General features: G+C 45.0%; 1 protein-coding gene across 2 annotated transcripts in view; it reads left to right on the top strand.

The window, feature by feature from the left end:
- The first annotated feature begins 4,999 nt into the window (after positions 1-4,999).
- PLCB1 (phospholipase C beta 1) overlaps positions 5,000-17,858 on the top strand; it is an 863,757-nt gene continuing 850,898 nt past the window's right edge. For both annotated transcript variants that reach the window (XM_086335157.1, XM_086335158.1), the window contains exon 1: positions 5,000-5,423. In XM_086335157.1, the coding sequence (XP_086191283.1) occupies positions 5,325-5,423 (99 nt within the window). In that variant the 5' untranslated portion in view covers positions 5,000-5,324. The remainder of the gene's footprint in view (positions 5,424-17,858) is intronic.

Raw genomic sequence — 17,858 nt, 5'->3', positions numbered from 1 at the left:
TACTATTAATATGTAAGGCTTATGTATTTCAGAAGGGGGAAGACACTCTCCCATTGTCACACAGCTAGTCATTGGTAGAGCTGGCTTTTAGAAAGAGCCAGCTGTTCAAATCAAAACACCCTTCCTTCCCACGGTGGCATGCCTTGAGTGAGTGATGAACTGCCGAGAGACTGGGCTACATACTAGTTTTCCAGAAGAATTGGGGTTATTTACATTACACTGTAGTTCAATAGGGGAAAACTACTCAGATCTGAGTTGTTAGTTCTAGAGGTACCTAGCATGGTGGTTAAGAGTTAAGTTATCAAGTCAGATATCATAGGTCTCAAACCTGGATCCAAGTTGGGTAACCTTAAGCAGGTCAAATCACTTCTCCAAGTCTCAATTTTATAACAATAAAATGGCCCCAGGCTTAAGCAATAACAACACTTAGTGCCTCATTTATCAGGAATTCTAGAGATGTTGAAAGGGTTAACACTCTCATGAAGGATTGATCAGCCTGTTTGCCTGTTTCTAGCTGGCTGTCCTCTTTACAGGGTGATGGAGACAGATAGGGTCAGGGAGAGGAACACACTCTATCTCCCTTAATCCACTGGGCATACCAGGGTCTCCTAATGGCCTTCCAAACCAACCATAGAGAAGACGAAATGTGATTCTATAATTGGTTTAGACCAACAGACCTATCAGAGTTCATTTTCTGGGAAGAGGAGGAGCCCCCTCCCCTGAACATGTTGCTATTTGACCAAATCATGGTTTGCTTACCAAGGAAAAGAGGGTGGGAGGCTGCTGTTGCACAGTAAGTGTTATGCTGTTGGGTATCTGGGAAGTGCTTAGCCCAGTGCCCTGGCATATGGAGAATACTCAATAATGGTTAGCTTTGCCAACTCCCCAAGGCGAGCATTCCCAAGGGCAATTCTGTGCTCTCACATAAAACAGACCTTTCTCTTGTTTTAAAAACAGAACAGAGCACTGAACTTGATGGATCACAGGCCTGGCTCACACAATTTTGGATGTTCTTGCCGAACCTTTTGCATGGCAAAAGTCCCCACCTTTAGAACTACTTCTGTCTTGTATCTTAAGCAGAGGTGTGGAAAATGAGGGAGTTGAAACAAGTTGCCTCAAGCCTCATCTTACATGTTGAAGAAAGTTATCCCACAGCTCTCCTGGATCAAACTACATCCTTCTGCTGGCAGAAGAAGCTCCCAAAGTCCATGTCTGTCTTGAAGCCAAGCACTGTTCAGAATTCTACAGCTTTACTCTCCTTACATTCACAGCAAGGAGCAATAGCTGGGAAAGATCAGGAATACTAGCTGGATGACTCAACCAGCTACTTCCACAGGAAGCGTGCATAACAAATGATCCCATAGTCCCTGGCCAGCTCGGTAGACTCAACAGAGAGCATATACTGTCATGCTCACAAGTCTGCAGTGGCTGGGCTCTGGCAGACCTAAGATGGGTTCTGCTGGATTTGCCTCCAGGCTGTAGGTCGGGCCTACATCTGCCCCATATGGCTTCTTGAGACACATTTATCTCATGGCAATAATCAGAAATCCAAGAGGGCAAGTAAACTTCAGCCCATCCTCACGAGCATATTTCAAACCTTTTCTTAGGTCAAGTCTTCTAACATCTCATTGGCTGATATCAGTGGCATGAATACACAGGTCACTATAAGGTCACATGACAAAGGGGAAGGGACAGGGAATACAGAGAGATGATGCAATCGGCCACCACGAACAGGCTGAGTCTATCTTGTCACTTAGCCTACAGTCTATTTCTAATCCTCCAAACCCCTCTTCTAGAGGGCATATTTCTGATCTGTCTTACCTTCTATGTCACTCTGGTGTAAAGCCTGCTGCTGCTGCTGCTGCTAAGTCGCTTCAGTCATGTCCAACTCCGTGGGACCCCATAGACAGTAGCCCACCAGGCTCCCCCGTCCCTGGGATTCTCCAGGCAAGAACACTGGAGTGGGTTGCCATTTCCTTCTCCAACGCATGTAACTGAAAAATGAAAGTGAAGTCACTCAGTCGTGTCTGACTCTTAGCGATCCCATGGACTGTAGCCCACCAGGCTCCTCCATCCATGGGATTTTCCAGGCAAGAGTACTGGAGTGGGGTGCCATTGCCTTCTCCGGTAAAGCCTAATAGACCACTAATCTTTTCAGTAGATAACTGAGAGATTGTGGCAGTCAGTGGAGGAATAATAGAAAAGAGAGAAGAACAAGCCTGGTAGGACGAGTTGTAAGCACAATTGAGAAGGGCAGGAATGCTGTGAGTGGAGTTGTGTTGCTGTTTTCTAGAGCAGAGAGGAGCAATGTGAGAATGTGATGGGGCTTTCTGCATGTAGCAAGCCAAGGCCGCTGATAGAGGGTCTTTGGACAATATACTCAGGTTTCAGTTTAGGGACATATGATCAAAACGAAACAAGTCAGTCTTTAAAGAGATTCTTTTTAGCAAGTGGCTTCCAGTTCAGTTCAGTTCAGTTCAGTCACTCAGTCCTGTCGGACTCTTTGCGACCCCATGAATCGCAGCACGCCAGGACTCCCTGTCCACCACCAACTCCCAGAGTTCACTCAAACTCATGTCCATCGAGTCGGTGATGCCATCCAGCCATCTCATCCTCTGGCGTCCCCTTCTCCTCCTGCCCCAATCCCTCCCAGCATCAGAGTCTTTTCCAATGAGTCAACTCTTCGCATGAGGTGGCCAAAGTAGTGGAGTTTCAGCTTTAGCATCATTCCTTGCAAAGAAATCCCAGGGCTGATCTCCTTCAGAATGGACTGGTTGGATCTCCTTGCAGGCCAAGGGACTCTCAAGAGTCTTCTCCAACACCACACTTCAAAAGCATCAATTCTTTGGTGCTCAGCTTTCTTCACAGTCTAACTCTTACATCCATACATGACCACTAGAAAAACCATAGCCTTGACTAGACGGACCTTTGTTGGCAAAGTAATGTCTCTGCTTTTGATTATGCTATCTAGGTTGGTCATAACTTTCCTTCCAAGGAGTGAGCGTCTTTTAATTCATGGCTGCAATCACCATCTGCAGTGATTGTGGAGCCCAGAAAAATAAAGTCTGACACTATTTCCACTGTTTCCCCATCTATTTGCCATGAAGTGATGGGACCAGATGCCATGATCTTAGTTTTCTGAATGTTGAGCTTTAGGCCAACTTTTCCACTCTCCTCTTTCACTTTCATCAATTGGCTTCCAAGGATCAGCCAAAACACCCAAAAGAGAGCAGGAGTTAGGACACTCGTTCACCAGATTATTCTTGGTGATTATCATAGCGTCTAGTATACAGCTGCTAATCAATACATAGTTTTTGAATGCATTGATGTATTTAATAGCAAATTTCCCCATCATATTTTGGGTAATATTTTGACCAAGTTTGTAAACACTGGGCCTTGGAAGCCTCAGGGGCAGAGGAAGAAAGAAGAAACACTTAAGAGAAAAGACTGTTTCTCTCCTTCTTTGTTCATATTCTGTTTCTTGTTTTTTAAAATTAACTTTATTGAGATATAATTTACCTACAATGAAATGTACTCATTTCAGGTGTACAGTTCTGCAATTCTGTATTGTGTACACACATGATATGGAACATTTCCATCACTCTCAGAAGTCCCCTGGTTTCCCTTCCCTGTCAATCTCTGCCCACTCCTGGCCACAGGAGTCAACACAGAGACTGCCTGTTCTGGAATCCCTCAAATAGAATTGTACTGTATGTAGACTACTGTGTCCAGCTTCTCTCACTAGGTTTAGAGTCTATGTGATTTGTCTGTGTGGTTGTATGCCCATTCCTTTTTTTTTTTTTTTAATTACTGAATATTATTCCATAGTTAGACATACCACATTGTGTTTATCCATTTACTTGTTGACTGACGTTTGTGATTTCCAGTTCTAGGGTATGATGAAGAAAGCTAGCTATGAGCATTACTGAACAAGTCTGTGTGAAGATACATTTTCATTTATCATGGGCAAATGCCTAGAAGTGGAACTTCTGGGTTTTGTGATAAGTAAATGTTTAACTTCATAAGAAACTGTTTTTCCAAGTGGATTTACCATTTTATATTCTCTGTAGCAATGGATGAAATCTCCAGTTGCTCCTCACCCTCTAAACCACTGGTATTACATGTCTTTTAAATCTGATCTGTTCTGAAGGGGGTATCTCTTTCTTTGTTTTAAAAGAAATAAGCAATGTTTGTTGAATGAGTGCAAAAAGCATCTTTACCCCTGTGTTCCTAAATGAGCAAGTTTCTATTTGTAAGACACCTTTCTTTCCTCCGCTGTCTCACACGGACACACACACACACACACACACACCCCACACACACACTCACTCGGGGGCCTTCTGTCATCCTGGGAAATAAAACCATTGTTTCTCGTAGAAAGGGCTTGCTTTCTCAGAAGCACAACAACCGGGTGCTGGGGCTTCAAGACTAGGGCGCTGCAAACTCTCAGGCGCAGCGAGCTTTCCCCAAAGAGCTCTCACTCCAAGCCTCTCAACTGCTCCCTTCTCTACCAATAAATAATAATTGTCTCTTCCAAAGAGCTGGTGTGTGGTCAGCGCTGGAGCGCTCCAGCTCGAGAGGAACGCTGCGGGTTGCCTCTCCGTTCCCTCCCCACGGTTCCATTTTCCACCCCGTTTGGACCCAGAAACACCCCGGGCTCTGGCGCCCGCTCCTCAGCCAGCCCCCGGGAACCCGGGCCCCCTGACCCCCGGCAGCGCGGGCACCGCGCCACCGGGCACCGGGCATGCTCAGAGGGCGGCGGCGCAGGCGTCGGCTGCAGTGGGGCCCGGGCGCCGGGAGGTGCCGCTGCGTCCACGCTTCCCGGCGCCTGACCCAGCGCGCAAAGTTGGGCTGGAAGCCGCCAGGGGAAGGAGGGACGGAGCGAGCGCGGCGGCGGGGAAAGGGGGCGGGAGGCGGCAGGGGAAGGAGCCGGGCGGGGGGGCGCCGGGCGTGTGTCACTCGCGCGCTCCCTCCGAGTCGGGAGGATGTGCTGAGCGCGGCGCCGGGAGGCGGCGGGGGCCCAGGAGCCGTACCCGGCGGGGGCCGAGGAGCCGTTCCCGGCGGCGGCTGGCAGCCCGGGCTGCCGCTCGGCGGCTCTCCGCCCTCCGAGGCTCCACATCCCGCGTCCCGCCCGGGCATGGCCGGGCGCCTCGCCCCCGCGCGCCCCGGCTGCTGAGTCTCGCGGGAGGCGGTGCGGAGGCCGGGAGGCCGGGGAGGCCGGCGCGGAGCGGAGGCGAGCGCCCCCGGAGCCGGGCAGGAGCCCGCGCCCCGCGCCCCGTCCCTGCCGCGCGCGCCCGGGTCGCCCGGAGCCCCGATGAGCCCTGATGGCCGGGGCACAGCCTGGAGTGCACGCGCTGCAACTCAAGCCGGTGTGCGTGTCCGACAGCCTCAAGAAGGGCACCAAATTCGTCAAGTGGGAGGATGTAAGTGGGGGCGGCCGGCGGGGGCGCGGGCGGCGGGCGGCTCGCGGGGGCGGGGCGGGGGCGAGTTACGCAACGGGCGCCCGGGCGGGCGCGGGGCCTCGGGGCGCGCGACGGCGGCGCTGGGCACACGCTCCTGGGCCCTTAGGTCGGCAGTGGGCGTCCGGGCTGGGTCTGACCGGCGCCCCGTGAGGGTCTGGGATCTTGGGGCCAGTGGAGCAGAAGCGCAGGAGGGGCCGGTGTTGCCGGTGACTGGTCCTGAGAGTTTGGAAAGTGGGGAGGGTGAAGTTGGCACCCGCTGGAAATTGCTGGGATGTGGACAAGTAGCGCCCTTCTCCGCAGGCAGATGCACACCCCGCCCCCGACCGGCACCTCCTTTGGCCCCTTTGGAGAAGGAGCTGCCTCGGAGTCCGAACTGTTGAGTGGTGGCTCACCTCTTAGCGCTTTTCTGGGTGCCCACGCGGCAGAGGCAAGAGGACACGGCGGCCCAGCCGACAGGTGGCTGGTGATGCCAAACTTCAGCTCTGGGCTCTGCAGGGAAGGGCCCAGAGAAGTGTCGGGAGGACGCACCGGGGGAGGGCACAGGAAGTCACTGAGGGGTCAGCGGGGCGCGCTGGGCCTGCAGGCTATGGGAATGCGAGTTTCTGAGAACTGAGCTGGCTGAGTCTTCAGTTCGAAATAGACATAGAACACGAGACATTCCTTCGATTTACCTTTATCTTTTGCCAGGACGGGCAAAAGCCCAGCCCGGATCTCCAGTGACCCTGGACCCTAGGACTTAAAATGAATCCCCCCATTGCTTTCAAACATTTAAATTAATAATTTTGTTGTATACATGGGGATCTTCAGATGGAGAACAATAAGTTCTGAATTTATGTCTTGGGTGTCATTTAAGGTGTCAGTCCTTAGATCCTTGAGCCGCTGGATCAGAGGATAGTTAGGTCCAAATGACTAAGGCATCTCTTAAACAGGAGAAATTATAGGAGAATCTTTTCTTGTTGAAAAGATTTTCCACTTAGTAAATTATAGTCTGTTATTCTCCAGAGTATTTTTCTTTAATCTCCTTAAGACATTTTCCAGTGTTTGAAAACAATTTAAATATTCCAGGTAGAGAATCCAGTTACTTAGCAGAGCTGGTCTGTGTCTGTATTTTATCCATTTGGAAGTGCCAACGGGACTTAAGAGGCTGAGTCCACAGCTTTCCTGAAAGCTCATACCAATTATTAAATGCTGTAGCAACCTTTTACTATGGACTTTACACCTTTCTCCTCTGTCCTAGTCTAATGACTGGATGTTTTGTATAAATGGAATATAGTAGAATCTAAACAATAAATTCAGCCACAGATGAAAGGCTTTATTTGTGTCAAGGAGAAACAAAGACAATGCAGTTAAACAACAAATAAAACAGTCTTGCTCTTCTGGAGATCCTTAGATAGAGAGCTGATGTGATGATGGATTTAGTGAGAAAAAGAATGAAGAGTAGAAGGAAAAGAGAGAGAGAGACTTTGCAGGATAGAGAAGGATATTCCAGTATAAGCTCTGGATTTATTCACAGCCATGTTTTTAAATTGCTTTTTAAGTAATGATCCAGAATGTCTTGTTTGGAAGAAAATATGAGTGTCACTGGAAGTGACGGTCTTCCCTAGAAACACATTTTGATATATCCAGGTAGATAATTTTTATTATGTGCATTTATGTCACACGTATTTCTTTCTTACCTACTAATGCCAGGCCCTGGACTAGAGCCTGGTGTGATACAGAAAACGGTAACCCTTCTGCTGACCTTATAGCAGACCTTATAGCCTAGGTGAAGGAGAAAAAATGTTTTCTAGAGGACCGGTGATATAGAGAGTATGAGGGATGCAGGGAGAGTGTTGGAGAGCCTGCTAGTTGAACGCCGCCTGCAGATGCTAAGAAGGGCTCCCTCTGAGCATTGAACAGTGAGTTTCTGGGACAGCCCTGTAGGAGGACTGTGGGGACTAAGGAGAGAGCCGGTGGAATCTCAGATTTTTCGAAGGTGAGAACCCAGGCTGCACCCAGGAGTCAAGTTATCTAGAATGCAATTCAAGTTCCTTGTTTGGTCTTCTTGGTCTCCATGGTGATCTGTGGAGTGAGAGAACCCAGACTTTCTTAGGATGGTTTTTTTCTTCCCTAGTGTCACCCTTCTCCTCTTCCCAGTTCATATTTGTTCTTCTGGGATCAAACCAGTTTTGATTATCTGGCTAATTATATTGTATATTCATGAAACTGTGTGTTGAAGATGATGGAGAACTAGATTTTTCAGTCCATGAGTACCTTCTGATTCTTTTACCAGTCAGCTGTGTGACTTTAGCTTAGTCACTTAACCTGTCTGAATCTTCGGTGTGTTTTGCACAGTCTGAGAATGCTACATTTCCTGTTTCTTCTGAAAGTTGGCAGTAGCTGATACTGTACTTCTCACACTTGAGCATACTTAAGAAACATCTGTGGAGCTTTATAGGATTCAGACGACTGGGACCCAGCCTCAATTTCTGATTCAGAAGGTCTGAAGTGAGTCTGGGAATCTGCATTTCTCATAGGATCTTGAGAATAGGATCATTTCTCACCAGATCTTGAGATCTGGTGCTACTGGTTTGGGGAACCACACTTTGAAACCACTGAGATAAGATTTGTGGGGACAAAAAAAAAAAAAAAAAAACAAAACTTAGAAAGTATGGTAGAGAGCATAATCTTGTTGGCTTGCATATATTTCCACTGGTTTGTTGATTTCATTTTATCTCTGTTTGCATTTTGAGAATTCTTCCAACTGTTACCTTTCTGCCTACCTAGGAGGTAGAACAACCTCAGTAACATAATCATGGATAATCTTTTTAGATCTTCTGGGATATTTTAGGAACGGTCTCTGATGCCCAGGTTGACTTAACTCACATTCATGCATTTCTTTTGAATTTCTTACAGTCAATGAAACGTTTTCAGCATTTTCATCTGCTTCTAGTGGGAGTGTTAGAAAAGGAAAGGAAGCAGAGAAACGTTTTGAGAGGCTGTCTAGTCTGACTTCCTGCCTTTGAGCAGGGGAGGCTGCTGTGTTTTTCCTTTTGGATCTGACTTTGGGAAATACCTGCTGCCCCCTTGCCCCAAGGGTGTGCCCCATCTGCTAATGAAGAAAAGTAAATTCTGGAAATAATTTAAAATACCTCAAATATCTGACCTCACTTAAAAATTGTAAGCCCTCTTTGATCTTTAAGAGTGAGGATGGGCAACTCAGAACAGATTTTCAATAACCCATTAGAAAGTTTAATGGTACATTTGGAAATGATGCATTTGGGGCTGTTTAGAATTGTGAAGAGACTCTCCCTTGTTCCTTGAGTGGCTAAAGCACTGTAGTCGCCAGTCCTGCTGTCCTGACCCCCATATAGAACAGAAGATGTCACCCAGAGGGTGCAGTGCCCGCATAGTCTGTTGGCTACCTACCAATGTCATGGTGAGGCTGTGGACACTCTTAAGGGTGGTAGTTTAAAGCTTTGACACTGGAGTTAACCAATCACAGCAGACAGAAAGTGGGGGTGGAGCTGGAATGGGGTCCTGGAGAGATCCTGTTCCATTAAGTCCAGATATTAACCTTTCTTTTGCCCAATCATGGGAAGGCCTGGGGGTCCCCAGTGTCTCCAGGGACAAATGGAAATATTTCCATCTTTGAACAACTGTTCTTGTTCAGTCTCTAAGTCGTGTTCGACTCTTTGTGACCACATGGACTGCAGCACACCAGGTTTCCCTGTTCATCATCAACTCCTAGAGCTCGCTCAAACTCATGTCCATTGAGTCGGTGATACCATCCAGCCATCTCATCCTCTGTCATCCCCTTCTCCACCTGCCTTCAATCAGGGTCTTTTCTAATGAGTTGGCTCTTCACATCAGATGGCCAAAGTATTGGAGCTTCAGCTTCAGCATCAGTCCTTCCAATGAATCGGTTCATTTCAGTTCAGTTGCTCAGTCATGGCTGACTCTTTGTGACCCCATGGACTGCAGCACTCCAAGCCTCCCTGTCCACCACCAACTCCCAGAGCTTACTCAAACTCATATCCGTTGAGCCAGTGATGCCATCCAACCATCTCATCCTCTGTTGTCCTCTTCTCCTCCTGCCTTCAATCTTTCCCAGCATCAGGGTCTTTTCAAATGAGTCAGTTCTTTGCATCAGGTGGCCATAGTATTGGAGTTTCAGCTTCAGCATCAGTCCTTCTGATGAATATTCAGGACTAACTTCCTTTAGGGTGGACTGGTTGGATCGCCTTGCAGTCCAAGGAACTCTCAAGAGTCTTCTCCAACACTATAGTTCAGAAGCATCAATTCTTTGGCGCTCAGCTCTCTCTATAGTTCAACTCTCACATTCGTACATGACCACTGGACAACCCAGAGCTTTGGATATATGGACCTTTGTCAGCAAAGTGACGTCACTGTCTAGGTTTGTCATAACTTTTCTTCCAAGAGCAAGCGTCTTAATTTCATGGCTGCAGTCACCATCCACAGTCATTTTGGAGCCCAAGAAAATAAAGTCTTTCACTGTTTCCATTTTTTCCCTATTTGCCATGAAATGGTGGGACCAGATGCCATGATCTTACTTTTTGAATGTTGAATTTTAGGCCACTGTTTTCCACTCCCCTCTTTCACTTTCATCAAGAGGCTTTTCAGTGCCTCTTCACTTTCTGCCATTAGGGTGGTATCATCTGCATATCTGAGGTTGTTGATTTTTCTTCTGGCAATCTTTATTCCAACTTGTGATTCATCCAGCCTGGCACTTCACACAATATACTCTGCATATAAGGTGAATAAGTAGGGTGACAGTATACGGTCTTGACGTACTCCTTTCCCAATTTTGAACCAGTTTGTTGTTCCATGTCCGTTTGTAACTGTTGCTTCTTGACCCGCATACAGGTTTCTCAGGAGGCAGGGAAGGTGATCTGGTATTCCCATCTCTTAAAGAATTTTCCTCACTTTTTTGTGATCTATACTGTCAAAGGCTTCAGCATAGTCAGTGAAGCAGAAGTAGATGTTTTTCTGGAATTCTCTTGCTTTCTCTATAATCCAGCGGATGTTGGGAATTTGATCTCTGGTTCTTTTGCCTTTTAAAAATCCAGCTTGTACATTTGGAAGTTCTAAGCTCATATACTGTTGAAGCCTAACTTGAAGGATTTTGAGAATTACTTTGCTAGCGTGTAAAATGAGTGCAATTGTGCGGTAGTTTGAACATTCTTTGGCATTGCTCTTCTTTGGGATTGGAATGAAAACTGACCCATTCCAGTCCTGAGACCACTGCTGATTTTTCCAAATTTTCTGGCATATTGAATGCAGCACTTTAACAGCATCACCTTTTAGGATTTTAAATAGCTCAGCTGAACAACGAATAATGGTGTATAGGTATATTTAGTTGAACATCAAGGCCAGGCCTTGCTGTCCAGAGCTTGGCCAGTAGATAAGGAACTAACCTACGGTGGCGACTTGTTTCATCAGTGTTTTGAAAGGATGTACCTTGCTTTTATTTTGCATTTGTATCTGATCAGACTCTGGTGGTAGGAGGTGTGTGTACAGGACTGGGCATTTGAGAGAGGTCTGTGAGATATGAGTTACTTTCCCCATCACAGCTAGGGAATTTGGGAGATTATGAGCTTGACCCCTCTCATTTCTCCATGTTGGACAGGATGTGGAGGAAAAGACAAAGGTTTCCCAGTCCTGGATTTGCCCCAAACTCATCATTTTCGAGTGCACCATTATGCTTTCTAATGGGTCATTGAAAATTTGTTTTCTAAGTTTGCCCATTCTTCCTCTTAAAGATCTGTGTCTTTGTTCCACAAACTTTGGAGCATGGAGGGCTGCTCATTTGATTGTTTCCTTTTCTCTACTCTCACCCTCCAAATTCAGAGCTCAGTTGTGGATGAATAGCTTGATGCATTGCAACTTCATTTTCCTCATGTGTAAGGTGAGGCTTGTATTATCTCCTGCTGCACAGAGTAGCTGGTACCATTAAAAGAGCAAAGGTACATGCCTTGCTCTGTGTGGTGCCTGACACACAACACTCAATAAAGTATGTTTTAATCTTTATTTTATTTTTTATTAATTTTTATTGGAATATAGTTGCTTTACAATTTTGTGTTTTTACTGCTGTACAGCAAAGTGAATCAGCTTTATGTTTACATATGTTGTTGTTGTTGTTCAGTCACCCAGTTGTGTCCAACTCTTTGCGACCCCGTGGACTGCAGCACATCAGGCCTCCTTGTCCCTCAACATCTCTTGGACTTTGCCCAAGTTCATGGTCATTGCATTGGTGATGCCGTCCAGCCATCTCGTCCTCTGAAACCCTCTTCTCCCCTGGATCTTTCCCAGCATCAGGGACTTTCTCAATGATTACCCCTCCTTTTTTGATTTCCTTCTCACTTAGGTCACCACAAAGCTTTGAGTACAGTTACCTGTGCTATATAGTAGGTTCTTAAACCATCTTTTTAAAGTGATGCATACATACTAAGTCACTTCAGTTGTGTCTGACTTTGTGACCCTGACTGTAGCCCTCCAGGCTTCTCTGTCCATGGAATTCTCCAGGCAAGAATACTGGAATGGGTTGCCATGTCCTTCTTCAGGGATCTTCCCAACACAGGGGTCGAACCCACGTCTCTGGTGTCTGCTGCATTGGCAGGCAAGTTCTTTACCACTAGTGCCACCTGGGAAGAGTGATGGTCTCCCAATAATCAGAGGGCCGTGAACTCTATCAAGGTGGTCAGTATGTGTTGGATGACAGTTTTATAATCCAAGTGGGAGGAGATAGACCTTCCTTCCATTTCCTTTAATGTGTATTTTGATTCTCATGCTTTATAATTTGAAAAGGAAAAAAAATCCATTTTTTTACCCTTTTAAAAAATGTATTTCAGAGAAATATATAAATGTATAAAAAATATATAAAAATCAGCACTCTGTCTCTTTAAAGCAAGTCAATTTCCAAAGTGTTCTAAATTTTTATTTCTACTTAAAAACCTTAATATATACCCCCCCACACCCACACACAGAATAAGTACACAGGTTTGATGCCTGGAAAGGGGAGGAAACAGTGAACAATATTCTTGTGATTTAGCAAGAAAAAGTTATATATTAATAGATACATGTAAATCTCGCATTGTACATTGTATGTCACAAGAGTAATCTGACATTGGAAAGTCATAATTGCTAGACTGGGTACATTGTTTGGGAAAAAGGCTGAAGAACTGAAGCAAGTAACGCCCTCTCCTTTCTACACCACTCTGCCCTCTGCACCAGAAAACCCACAGCTAAAACAGGTAATGATAATAAAAAACCTTAGTAGTATATCGTGCTTTTCCCAACATCCTACACAAAAGCTCAGTTAGAACTTTCGGATTATGTAGAATCTGAAGTTTGCAGTTTCCAAAGCGGTGACAAGATGACACTGACGATATTAATGAGGAAGGAGATGGGAAGGTTTCTGAGGTGGGAAGTCAGCAGCATTCACTTGGAGCGAGCTGCCTGAGAGAAAGGGAGAAACAGTGCTGGTCGGCAGATTGTGGATCCAAAGGTAGCCCCAGAGGGCTGGCAGGTGCCCTCTCAGGGAAAGTTGCTCAGTCATGTCCGACTCTTTGCGACCCCATGAAAAGTCCATGGGGTCTCCAGGAAAAGTCTCCAGGCCAGAACACTGGAGTGGACAGCCTTTCCCTTCTCCAGGGAATCTTCCCAACCCAGGGGTCAAGTCCAGGTCTCCCACATCGTGGGCAGATCCTTTACCAGCTGAACCACAAGGGAAGCCCTCTCAACTTAAATATGCTCAGATACGTCCGCTTTTCATTTCCAAAGAGCTTTTGTGACTTTCTCATTGACAGTGATTACTGCAGCCTTAAGTGTAAGAATATCACTTTTCCAAAGTGAACCAATAAACCTATTTCAAGCTGTTGATCAGAGTGTAACATTCATGAAGTTAAACTTGCAAACCTTGTGTCCAGCTGGATCAGTTTTCACCAAATGAATGCTGTGATCAGCACCAGATCGAGATAAACTGCTTTGCTAGCCCTCACCTACGAGGTCCTGAGTGCTGCCTTCCAGCCCCCTATACCCACTCCTCTGACTTATAGCTCTATAGGTTGCTGTTGCCTCTCTTTGATCTAAGAAAGCTATTTTGTTTTTATTTTCAATGAAAACAAAAACCTAAAGCACTTTTATTACTGCTTTAGGACCTTCTTCAGCAATAACAAAAATGACTTATCCTGGGTTTAGATGGACCTTGATTAGATCCTTATCTATCTGTCCTAAAGCCTGGGAAGTGAAGCAGGTAAATGCCCCCAAGGAGAAAACAGTTAAACAAAACTCTGGTAATTGAGCAAAGAAATATAATGCCTACAGGTTTTTATTGGCATAGCAAAGCATAGTAGTAAAGTGCTGTTTCTGGAATGTGTTTTTCTCTAGTAGTTTTTCTCTTATCTTCCCTGACCTGATATTCCCATCTGTGGCACATTAGGATAATTTACCCTGGCTATTAGCATATCTCCAATCCTTCCCAGGAAAGTTTTATCCTATCAGTAAATACCTTCAAATGATGTTTACCTGCAATGACTGTTTAAATGGGCGAGGAACAGTTTGCTTTTTTTATATCAAGCTTCGTTATCTATGGTTAGGTGTTTCTTATCAGGATCATTTCACTTTATCATGAACAAGGAGTGCCGGTAGAAAATGGAATGGGATTGATTGTGAATTGTTAACTAACACTCTGGGTCTCCACCTAAATGACAAATCTTTTGTAACTGAAGACCTTAGTTTTCCTGTTACTGGAGCTAATAGAAGGTCTATTTAGGCTTTGGATCCTATTGTAAATTCCATCAGCTCAGATAGATTTCATAATGCTCCCCTTTCCCCATCTATTCCTTATCAGACCCCACAATCAGAGCCAGTGCCCCTGTATTGCGCTAAGGTAAGGAACTAGGACGTGTTTCTGAGATTTACACATGAGACCCTGAGGATGCCATCGATTTCTGTAATTAAAAAAAAAAAAGTAAATGAAATAGAATATAAAGAAAGCTAGACTCTTGGAGAATTCTTCAGGTTCCCCTCTGACCACTTTGTGCTCTGAGATTTGATTTTATTATTTTCTTCACATATTATTTTCAATTTGGGGAAACTTTCATTTTGTTTTTGTTTTTGTTTTTTTTTCTGAAAAATGCTGAAATATAATTGATGTTGATTAAATCTATATGCATTTATCAAGAAACAAAATTATTATCAATGGAGAAACATTATTATATAAAATTTTGAAAAATTTAGTGTTAAAGGGCAATTAAAAGCATCCTACATATGGTTTTCAAGGATTCTTTTTTTTTTCCTTCTTAATTCCAAATGTGTGTGTGTGTGTGTGTGTTAAGTCACTTTAGTTGTGTCTGACTCTTTGTGATCCTATGGACTATAGCTTGGCAGGCTCCTCTGTCCATGGGATTCTCCAGACAAGAATACTGGAGTGGATTGTTGCCATTTCCTCCTCCAGGGGATCTTCCTGATCAGGATTGAACCTGTGTCTCCTGCATTGGCAGGCGGGTTCTTTACCACTAGCACCACCTGAGAAGCCCAATTCCAAGTATGCTTTTCTTTACTGTTATTTTTAAATAGGAATATAAGTGCTTTACAATATGTGTTTTTGCTATATAATGACGTGAATCAAATACACATATATCCCCTCCCTCTTGAGCAAGGACGTTTTTACTTCACAATATTTGCTCTTTTTTTTTTCTTTTCATCACAGTGAAGTTTTATAAACAAGTTCAAGGAGAACAAATTAGTTAGCAAAGTGCTTTTATCTAAACTAGTCATGGTGGCTATTAATATATAACATTGATACATAGATTAAGAAAATCTATTTTCAGCAAAAAATCTTTTTTGCTGTTAAAAATCAATTTTTCTTTGAAACTTGTTTATAAAATAGGTAAAGGAAAGTTAATTTGATTTGTTTTGTAGAAGAGGCCAAATAAGCTGAAAAAGAAAGATCCCAGAGCCAGTCAGCAAGTGGTCCAGTCGATTAAAAAATGATGAAGGAGGCTGACTAGGACTCTCTGTCAAGTGTGCTGTTTGGTTGAATGTCACTTAGCATCCGTCCCCTCATCCTCTTTGTGGGACTTTTTATAATACAGAGTCTGGGAATCTAAAGCCATATTTACTGGACTTCCTGGAAGCATCTACTATTTTGGCTGTAAATTCAGCCCCACTAGTATGAGATGCACTTGTATGGGCTGTGGAAGGCTGATCTGTGAAGGAGGCCCCTTCTCTGCCGTCTCTGAGTTGTTTCTGCAGACACGTGGGTTGTTGCAGGAAGAAGTGCTGTCTTCTGTGTCCTTTCCCTGAGTCTGATTGCAGAGAGGTGGTGGCCATCATGGCTGCTCCCTGTTCTCGGATTACTCTTCCTTTGTCCAGCTAAGCTGCTGTGTGTGTGACTTCAGGAGTTTCGTCTTGATTTCTCACCTTTCTGAATGGAGTGGAGGCAGCGGTTCCACTCCAGGGTCAGTGTATCACATTCCAGGGTCATTCACAGAGACCCAACCTGAAGTCTACTTCTCCGGTCCTTTTAATGATGCCGTCAAGTGCCTGTGATTAAATTCCTTTGTGTACAAAGCTTCCAGAGAGGTTTCTGTTTCCTTCATTAATACCTGCCCAACATGGCCTTTTACGGTTCTAGGATTCCGTGACTTTCAGTCCTGAGATGCAATAACTATCCACACAGCCTATGTAATTTTCTCCTTCAATATTACATTTGAGTATAATGAGTTTTGCTATAATACTACCTCTCGGGTTCAGTGTTGAGAGTGAGTCCTAGTAACAGGCCCTGATATTTACAAACCACTATCATTTATTTACGCATGCTAAGTTGTCTCAGTCGTGTCCAACTCTTTGTGACCCCATGGACTGCAGCCTGCCAGGCTCCTTTGTCTGTGGGATTCTCCAGGCAAGAGTACTGGAGTGGGCAGCCATTTCCTTCTCCAGGGGATCTTCCCGGCCCAGGGTTTGAACCCTTGTTCCTTATGTCTCCTGCATTGGTAGGTGGATTCTTTACCATTGAGCCATTGGGAAGGCCATTATTTATTTATAGCCATGCCCATTCAGTCATCAAGACCACCTCAAGTGGTAGGGAAAGATCAAGTGTTGCTGCTACTGCTAAGTCGCTTCAGTCGTGTCCGACTCTGTGCGACCCCATAGATGGCAGCCCACCAGGCTCCCCCGTCCCTGGGATTCTCCAGGCTGGAGTGGGTTGCCATTTCCTTCTCCAGTGCATGAAAGTGAAAACTGAAAGTGAAGTCGCTCAGTCGTGTCCAACTCTTTGCAACCCCATGGATTGCAGCCTACCAGGCTCCTCCACCCATGGGATTTTCCAGGCAAGAGTACTGGAGTGGGGTGCCATTGCTTTCTCTGGATCAAGTGTTACTATTCCTATTTTATGTAGATGTCAGCTGGGGCTAGTGGGTGGTGGGTTGCCCAAGTTGCCCACAACTAGTTAGAGGCAAAGTCAGGTCTTTAGGTTAAATTATGGGCCTCTTCTAGTCTCTGGAGAAGGAAATGGCAACCCACTCTGGTATTCTAAACTGGAAAATCCCATGGACAGAGGAGTGTGGCCGGCTTATAGTACCTAGGGTTGCAAAGAGTCAGACATGACTCAGCGACTTCACTTTCCAGTCTACTGTGGCAAACAGGTTTGAAATAGGAACCTTTGGGTAACAAAACGCTTTTAATAGAATTCAAATGAATACAAGCTGAAATTGCTTCACTGACTTTTCCAAAGAATCCCCCGATTTTAGGGGGCTGAGATCCTTGCAAACTCATCCCTCTTTGCTAGTGTCTTCATAAACAGCTGCAATATTTTTATGATGTACACAGAAAGTCCACTTTTGTTATACAACATAGGACTTGGAAATGTAGGAAAACGTCATTGCTGCTTTGAGGCACAAAGACAGTCTAGTCTTCAAATGTTCTACATTAGTCAGTATAAAACATGCTTATGGAAAGATATTTAAGAATGGTGTTTAAAGCAAAGGTCATTTTTTCATTACCTAGTAAGTGACACTTTTGTATCTAACAAGACTCATTACATGTGCTTTTCCATTTTTTTCTCTTCTGAACATACTTGCAAATGCTGTCTTTTGTTGGATTCCCCTAAGACTGATCCCACAGCTTCCTATAAGAAATTTTTGATCTTGGAAGATGGAAGATAAGGTGGGCATGACGGAAGTGTAGAAGTTGCCCCATGAGCCCAGGCAAGAGGCAGGAATTCAAGGTGGTGTCAACTGAGAGGTCAGATATAAGCCGCCAGGACAGGAAGGTACCTCCAGGGAGGTGGTGATACCTTAACTGGACCAGGGCTTCTGTGTTATTCATCTTCTTTCCCTAGGACAAAGCAGAGGCTTGGCACTGACTTGGTGCTCAGAGAATGTTTGTAGAATA

This window comes from Bos grunniens, chromosome 13 (genome assembly GCF_055505025.1).
Source record: "Bos grunniens cultivar Pamir isolate PY7600 chromosome 13, Bosgru_T2T1.0, whole genome shotgun sequence".
Lineage (NCBI taxonomy): Eukaryota > Metazoa > Chordata > Mammalia > Artiodactyla > Bovidae > Bos > Bos grunniens.
Note: the sequence above shows the minus strand (reverse complement) of the source record. Positions and strands in the feature narration are given on the sequence as shown.